This window comes from Lynx canadensis, chromosome D1 (assembly GCF_007474595.2).
Source record: "Lynx canadensis isolate LIC74 chromosome D1, mLynCan4.pri.v2, whole genome shotgun sequence".
Classification (NCBI taxonomy): Eukaryota; Metazoa; Chordata; class Mammalia; order Carnivora; family Felidae; genus Lynx; species Lynx canadensis.
Genome location: NC_044312.2, coordinates 102,391,524 through 102,400,532, shown reverse-complemented (window position 1 = coordinate 102,400,532; position 9,009 = coordinate 102,391,524). Strand labels below are relative to the sequence as shown.

The 9,009-nt window shown below is 41.9% G+C and overlaps 1 protein-coding gene across 1 annotated transcript in view; it reads right to left on the bottom strand.

Moving 5' to 3' along the window:
* Positions 1 to 4,400: 4,400 nt before the first annotated feature.
* LOC115525890 (fatty acid desaturase 2-like protein FADS2B) overlaps positions 4,401 to 9,009 on the bottom strand; it is a 37,231-nt gene continuing 32,622 nt past the window's right edge. Inside the window, exons 10-12 of the mRNA XM_030333299.1 lie at positions 7,434 to 7,513; positions 6,121 to 6,246; positions 4,401 to 4,452 (exon numbers count right to left, since the gene is read on the bottom strand). Coding sequence (XP_030189159.1) covers positions 4,401 to 4,452; positions 6,121 to 6,246; positions 7,434 to 7,513 — 258 coding nt within the window. The remainder of the gene's footprint in view (positions 4,453 to 6,120; positions 6,247 to 7,433; positions 7,514 to 9,009) is intronic.

The window sequence follows — 9,009 nt, the reverse complement described above, 5'->3', positions numbered from 1 at the left end:
CTAAATAACATACTGATTAAGCAACAAACAGTATACTTATATTTGGTATGATTTTCAACAGTGAGGATTGTGCTCTCACACGATTAACCATAAATTGGTATAAGTAGAACCTCTGGCTCTCTACTTGCCCTTCAGCCTGAGATCTGGAGATTTCTGCTGGTTCCAGGGGATTTAATACAGCCAGATGTGGAAGGTGCCTCAAGGGTGTTACTTGCTGCAACGGGAGAAATCATTTTCTCGCTTGTGACTCATAAGCTTCTCACTTGGTGAAAGGTGCCACTGTCATTATAAAAATGATTAAGTGTCTGTCCATCTTGTGTTTCTGTGTGACTGACTCTATGGCCCTCTTGCTTCTGGTGGGTCTGGGATTGGAGGAACCTCATTATAACATAATAGCAATAATAAGCATCAGAATGGGTGTTCTCAGCTTATGAAACTCTTCCGTTTGCCTTACTCCTTTGTCCCCGTCACGCTATGATATGGACGGGCCAGCTAATACTAGGCACACCTGTTACAGAGATTGAGGTAGGAGGGTATAAATGACCTGGCCAATTTCACTGTAGGGTGTTAAGGAGCTGAAATTAGGGTCTGGGTTCTGACTTCTATTCCAGTCACCCTTACCTAATGCCCAACTGACAGTGCGTGCAAGTTCTCACTGCCTCATTTTACCAAGAAGAATGGTGCTTTTGAGGAAATAGGGTTTCAGGGAAGACCATATGAAGACAGCCACAGGGAAGACGAATTTTCCTCTGGCTGAATTCATGTTAAGTCACCACAAAATCTCAAATCCGTTTCTTCATCCTGTTCCTCTACAGTTAATGCAGTATCTATCATTTCCGAAGGCTTACATCTCAGCTTGACCACTCCCGAGTGAATTTTTTTATGAGCAGGATACTCTTTTAGGACTGGTGAGTAGAAGTGAGTCAACAGGAATCCTTTCTGAGTTAGTGCTGTTCCTGTCATATGCTTCTCCAGCCTTCCCTTCCCCTAGGCACCTGTCCCTGCTGGTGAAAAGATAACTACATTGGGGAGCCTGGGTGGCTCCACTGGTTGAGTGTCTGACTTCGGCTCAGGTCATGATCTTGCATTTCCTGAGTTTGAGCCCCGCATCAGGCTGTGCTGACAGCTCAGAGCCTGGAGTCTGCTTTGGATTCTGTGTCTCCCTCCCTCCCTCTCTCTCTCTGCCCCTCCCCACTTGCACCCTCTCTCTCTCTTTCAAAAATAAATAAACTTAAAAAAATAAATACTGGGTGTATTTATAAAAAAGATAACTACCTTAATGCCTAGTCCATCAGCTCCTGGCAAGTGATTGAAGTTATTACAGAAATGCCAACTGCCCGTGTCTATTAATATCACTTAATTCCCTCTTACTTTGAATTCCTTGGCATGGAAATTAATGAGCGTTGACTATGGAGTCAGACATTGCTGGGTCTGAAACTACTCCAGCATTTCCTATCTGTGACATCAGGCAAGTTGTTTGGCCTGCCTAAGCCCCAAGTTTTTCATCTGTAAAGTGATATTAATTATAGGTCTTGCCCCAAGGGGTTATTATGAGGATTAAATAGACTAATGCCTATGAAGGGGGTAGCTCAGTACTTACTGCTTGGTAGATGTTCTTATGTTTTGAAAATAATTTTGATAATTCAGAGTTAGAATATAGAAATTATTTTCATATATATGACAAATTTTTCCTTTCTATCAAATTAGAAAGAATTACATTCATATACTTGTTTCCCTCCTCCCTCCCTTCCACACATCTTTGTTGTCTGCCTCCAACAGATCAGGCAGTTCCTACTCTCATGGATATTGCAGGCTGAGGTAGAAGACAAACAAATTAATGAATCACACAAACGAATGTACAATTTTACCTGTAGTAATTGTTACAGAGTGTATAACAATAGGCCTTGACTTACAATAGGCCTTTAGTGTGGAGGCTGCCCTGAGATCAGCAGGTGAGTGGCAGGTAACCAGGAGAGAAGAAGTGAGGGCAGGGAGGGTGACAGAGGGGTTCAGACACTGGGCTTAGGGGCAAAGACCCTGTAGCAGAGCAAGTGTCATGACTGGAAGAAGCCACTGGGGCCGAAGCAGAGGGAACAAGGGCCAGTCTGGTACAAGGTAGGGGAGGGCAATGGGGAGGGGCCAATGCAGGCAAAGTCTGTTGGCCATCTGAGGGTTGGCTCTTTATTCCAAGAGCCGTGAAAACCCATTGAACAGTTTCAGGTAAGGCTGTAACTCAATTCTCAGGAGTCATTTAGTTTAAAGACGCAGAAGTCTGGCCCAGCTTCATTCAAGCGGCCATAGAGCAGAGAGGACAGAAATGAAATACCCTGAGGACTGACCATCTAGATTCTCCCTCAGTGCTCAGTGTTGTGGGAAGCTGTGAACGTGACAGGCCTTGGTTCTCCTCCAAGAGGCTTGTTGAACAGGTAATAAAATGTAGTCACATTCCTCACCAAGTGCAAATACCTGTCAGCACAGGGTGAGGGAGAGAAATCAGTTGAGATAGTTCATGAAAATGACTACTATACTGACTTGGGACCCCCTAAGCAGGTTAAAGTTTACCCACCATAAATTTTTCTTACCTAGCAACTTGCTTGAACTAATTTCACATGTTTTCCCTACAAAATGTGTCAAAATCTCCCAGATGTGTTCAGTCCCACAGTAACCAACTCCATTCAGGCAACTGCCAAGTGGTCTGGTCTCAACACAGAGAGGGATGCCTTTGAGTTACTGAGTCTGTCCAGGGAGAAGTCGACTTGCTATTTCTAGTGACCAGGAGGAGAAACAGGACTTGAGCACCTCTGGGGGTTGAACCAGACGAGGCAGAGAAAACAACCACTGTCCCCCACACCCACTTGCAGCCCTGATTTCTGTCAGGAGAAATCACTTATAGATCCACCAGTAGGTGGAATATGGGTTATGGCCATATCCATTAGGGCTTATATTACAAAGAATCATAAAACCAATAAAGCCTTTCTTCCTTTCTATCCTCTGCTTAACTTCCCTGTTCAATATTATTACCATTTCAATGCTCCTCCCCCCCCAACCAGTTCTTGCTTTCCTGGCTTTGACATACATGGTTAACTCCCCTGGACCTGTGAGTCACTTCACATACTGTCCTTCATTGCCCCATCTTGTACCTCTCTGGCCCCTGCTCCCTCTGCTTCAGCACCAGTGGCTTCTTTCAAGTCATAACACTCACTTCTGCCACAGGATCTGTGCTCCTGAACCTGGGGATTTAATTAAGAACAAAGAAAAAGAGTATTTTGCAGAGTTTGGAGTAAGGGAATGAAATGCTTCCTGGTAGCATTTCAGACAACAGATAAATCCCTAATGCTGACTTGCCTGGAGCTGCAGATGGAAGTTTATACTGTTTGCTTTCCCTCCTCACAGCGAGGGTGAGCTCCAACATGACCCCATGAACAGATGAGCAAAAGCACCAAAGCCAGACATCAGTATGGTCTTGAGAGTGTCCACTCATCCTTCTAGCATTGAAACTCTCTTATCTTAAGAAATGCATAACTCAGTGCTAAGCTTGGAAAATGCCTTGACACAGCCTGGGGCCTACATTACAGAAAACAAATCTCTTTCCTTCATCAGAGTTACTCAATAGCAAGGCACAGTATTTCCGCTCTTGTGGGTAGGAATTAGGCAAATCAGTCTTATGCTCAGGACCAGTTTACGCTTTAGCAGAAGGCCAGTAATGCTAAAATACAGAAGCTTAACCTCCTGTGTCAGTGGATATTGGGCCTGGATGTAGGGAGCTCCTTAAGAGATTTTATAAGTTGGAAGAAAAATACGTACACACCATAATTACACATATGCCATTACAATAAGAAAACTCCAAAGTGAAGATTGAAACATTTAAGGAGACTTTAATGTTAATTATGTTTAATTTTTAGAGAAAAAAGAGGCTCACACTTTAAGTAAGGAATAAGCAAAAATTTGTATGGTCAGCAGAAATTTCTTAAATACACCATTCTCTTCTAAGGGCAACCGTGCTGTTTTCCCAAGTGTCCATCAGAGGTCTCTCTTTTGTCCCACTTCTTCTTATACCCAGTTTCTCAGTAAGACTTTTGCCTGGTTCCCTTGCATACGCCCCAGTGATGGAGATGATCTGATTAGGTCTATTAGTAGGACTAAGTTCAAGATTCTATAGAAGAAATAAAGAAAATTGGCTCCCATTTCCCTTTTGGTACCCTAACCATCTTGTGTTTCCATTGCTTTGCAATTGCAGAGAAAACCTTCAGGGAAGGGGTTATCATGTGCCCTTGGGGTTCACACTCCTGGCACCGCAGGTATGCCTATGGCACCAGCAGGTAAGCAGGAAAGAGCTCTTGCACATTCATTAACCCCCTTCAGAGACACAGCTACATGTGTGTCAAGGTTGATGCTCTGCTTCATGTTTCATAGTAAGCATCCATCCAGAGGGCTGCAGATTTCTTCAAGGCCCTGTGGGAGAGGTAAACAAAATCATCAGTAGGTGAGACTTTAATGTAAGAGGAGCTGCTCCATGGAACATGTGCACTTTTGCTTGGTTCAAGGCAATGTTTTCATTTTCAGCTATATCTGAAAGACGTCTTTTCTGTTGTCCAGTGGAGGTAGTCAAATATACTGCATTGATTTTTAGCAGATGAATTCACCTTTTCTTTAGGGGGGAGGTTGAGTTTTTCTTTCATTTTATTACCTTTTGTGTCCCAAACCATTAACTATCCTCTTCTCTAGCATTAAAAAAAACTTCTCTGAGTCTCTCTATAAGATAATGCATATACCTCTCTGCCAACTCATCCTGTTTTCTACCCACCATCATGCTTTATAATGTGAAAGATGTTTTTCTAGGCTCTGGGGATACAGCAGTGAGTAGGAGAGACATGAGACCGACCTACATGGAGTTTCTGGTTTGGTTTGGGAGACATATATATCTAGATATACATATACACATGTGTACATGTGTATATGTATATCTAGATATATATGTCTATGTCTATGTCTATATATATATTTATTTATTTTAATTTATTGTCAAATTTGTTATCATAAATCTGTAAAATGTGCTCTTGGTTTTTGGGGTAGTTTCCTGTGGTTCATGGCTTACATTTAACACCCAGGGTTCATCCCAATAAGTGCCCTCCTCAATGCCCATCACCCATTTTCCCCTTGGGGAGACATTTATTAAATAATTTATTACGCACAATGTTATTTAATCATGATTGTGATAAAGGTAAAGTGAAGAGAAGCAGGTGCTGCAAGAGCAGGTGACAGATTGCGTCCTGGGGTCAAGGGAAGACCAAGATGAGGAAAAGGCATTTATGAATCTTGGGGAGGGGATGGAAATTGACAAGGTGATGTGATGGGAGGGGACAGACTGGAAGAACATTCTAGGCAAAAGCCAAGGGGCAAAGGACAGAAAATGGCAAGGGGCAGGAAGTTCTGTAGCAACTGAAGACCGGTTAGGTCTCTGGAGGACAGAAAAGGAAGATGGGAGTGGTGGAGAGTCTGAAGCTGGAGAACCATCCACGGGCAGATCAGGCCAGATCTGATCTTGTTGGCATCATTCAAGACACTGGTATTTTTTTTCCTAATTCTAAAAGAAAGAGAAACTTATTAAACCCAGATCATGGGCTGTTAATGTTCTCTAGGGGGCTGTGAATGTACCACGATGAGCACAGATTTTCAGTTCCTGCAGGCTCCTCTCCTCTTGGTTGGTTCCCCTACCCCCCAACCCACACACTTATGTCCCTGGACCCTGTAGGCATCTACGTTTGCAACTCTGGGCCAGATGATTTGAAAGTCCCTCCCCGCACATAAATTCTAAACCATGTCAAGGTTCTGTGGGGGATTCAGAGACAACACACAGTCCTGGTTTTAAGAAGCTTGAGATTTAGTAGGGTAGTGAGATATTTTCACTAAGAAGTATCTTGAAGGCAGTAGGTAAATGGTAAGAATTATTTATTATCATTGCATTGTTGATGTTTCCTGAAGGGTCTCATGTCCATGCTGGACATACAGATGCCCCTTAACAAAGAGTTGTTGGGTAAATGATTCACAAGCCAGTGAATAGTCTGGGGACTAGCAGTGAGAGGGAAATGAGAGCTGTGAGCTGAGAGACTCTGTAATTACCTGACAATATCTCCAAATGCTTCCAACATGGGCTTATTCACATACTGTAATCCATGCTTCGCACACAGTGACCTCACCAGGGGTGCCACCTTGTGATAATTATGGCGTGGCATTGTGGGAAACAGACTAGGGAAAGAGAAACAGGAGATATAAAACTTAGATCAAAAGAAGAAGTTTTTGTTCCCCTATTACTAGATAAAACTCTATTAGCAATGTAGACATTGTACAATACTTCTCTAGGAAGCTCAAAGACTCTTGCCAAAGCATTCTAATCTTATCTCTTAACCCTCTGCATGCCCTGTGGGTGGCTAATGTTTGGGAAGATCAAAGAGACTTACCTCTATAAAATATATTTATTCTGAGACAGGTGAAATGAAAGTATGGGGTTTTCTACCATTTTGAATTACCTGGAGAGCTGGAGATAACTTCCCCAACCCCAATTCTGTCTCTGTCTCTTTCTGTATATACATATATCTCCTGCACAATGAATAGGTGAATATTAGTAAGTTTTAATCAAGGCATATGGGGAAAAGTTCTAGGAGAAAAGTAAGAAGAGAGATGGGTTTTATCCAAGGCTTTCGCTAATTAGCCAGATGAACTTCTTGGGTTTTAACCTTCTCTTTGATGAAATATGAATAATAATCTTTCTTGTTTTGCTGAGATTTTAAAGGACTAATGAGAGAAAGGATAAGAAAATCCCATGAGTAGGTATAAGATCTTTTTCCTTCTCTGCCTATCATAGATTTGGCTTCGATGAAATGAATGTGGAAAGTCTCTTCCTTGAATATTCTGGAGAGATTGACTTTCAAAGTATTATCATTTCCTCTTTCTTTGGTGCCTATCTAACTGCCTATTGGTAAAGTATTTCCAGATATCATTTGGAAATTGCAGAAGGAACTGGATTTCATTGTTGATTATTTTAAACCTCAGCTCCAAAGATGTAGATACAGATTAATATTCAAATTAAATCTTAAGTTTCAACACAACTCGGATACACAAATGTCATGATTTTTCTTGGGTTTTGCCAACAAACCACATGTAATAAACAATCACAAATTCCTAAGTCCTTAGGAATCCAGAAACTGAGTCTTTGGTATTTTTTTAAGATCTTCCTCCATTTACTCACAATTGTTACACCTCCTTTCTTTCTTCCTTTCCTTACCATTGATGTTAATAGAATTGAGAGAATTCTGATTCATTTTTTCCATCAGAAATCCCGAGTCTAAGGCTTGCTCTGGACTGTATGGGGTGGGGTGGGGACTGTTATAAGTTACAGCCTTTGCCTTTTGTCATGAACTGTTTCCATCACTTACTGGTGCTCGATCTGAAAGTTCAGGTGCCCAGTGAACCAGTCATTGAAAATGGACTGTTCAACATTACAGGTGGTCAAGACCTGCAAAGAAAAAGTTACATTAGATGTAAGTAAGCCCAAGTGTCAAAGGAGATGTTTATTTATTCCCCAGGTGCCCGGGTGGTTCAGTCGTTAAGCATCTGGCTTTGGCTCAGGTCATGCTCTCACAGTTCATGAGTTGGAATCCCACATTGTGTGAGCTTGAGCCCCACTTCTGGTGAGCATGAGTTCCGCTTGAGTGGCCCCCGTTTCTCTCTCTCTTTCTCTCCCCCTCTCTCTCCTTCTCTTTCTCTCCCTCTGTCTCTCTCCCTCTGCCCCTCCTGGGATTCTGTCTCTTTCTGCCCCTCCCTCACTTGTGACCTTTCTCTCTTTCAAAAAAAAAAAAAAAGATATATATCCCCTTAATAAGATAATTGTTCAACAAGTTCCTATTCTGTGTAAGAAACTAAGAGGGATATAAAAGATACATAGTGCCAGGTCTCAAGGAAATTATAATTTAAAAAGTTGCTAAGATATTTTGCTAAGAAGTTTATACAAAGCAACAGATATAAAGAAGTATGTAGGATTTGAAGGGGCTAAGTCACCATCAGCCCTTGGATACAGAAGGCTAAAGTGTCATAAATGAGGACTCTGGCAGATGGGAAGTGGGATTATAGGATTTTGGTAGAGATTGTTGGGGTTAGAATACCATTTCCATAGAGTACATATGAAGGACTTCTAAATGGGAAGTGAGGCATTCAATTGTTCCAGCCACAGATTCTGAGCATAGAAGTGCATTTCAGTTTAAGCACTTTCCTTTACAATCTAATGTATTTTATTTTATGAACTTAAAACCATTATCCTGAGAAGGAGTTCATGGGCTTCTCAAGACTTTCAAAATTAAGAACCCTTATGAATATCATTTTGTTCAGTGCCTTTTTTTTATTATGAAATTTATTGTCAAATTGGTTTCCATACAACATCCAGTGCTCATCCCAACAGGTGCCCTCCTCAATACCCATCACCCCCCCACCCCCCATCAACCCTTAGTTTGTTCTCAGTTTTTAGGAGTCTCTTATGTTTTGGCTGCCTCCCTCTCTAACCATTTTTTTTTCTTCCTCTCCCCCATGGTCTTCTGTTAAGTTTCTCAGGATCCACATAGGAGTGAAAACATATGGAATCTGTCCTTCTCTGTGTGACTTTTTTCACTTAGCATAACACTCTCCAGTTCCATCCAAGTTGCTGCAAAAGGCCGTATTTCATTCTTTCTCATTGCCACGTAGTATTCCATTGTGTATATAAACCACAATTTCTTTATCCATTTGTCAGTTGATGGACATTTAGGCTCTTTCCACAATTTGGCTCTTGTTGAGAGTGCTGCTATAAACATTGGGGTACAAGTGCCCCTATGCATCAGTACTCCTGTATCCCTTGGGTAAATTCCTAGCAGTGCTACTGCTGGGTCACAGGGTAGGTCTATTTTTAATTTTTTGAGGAACCTCCACACTGTTTTCCAGAGCGGCTGCACCAGTTTGCCTTCCCACCAACAGTGCTGGAGG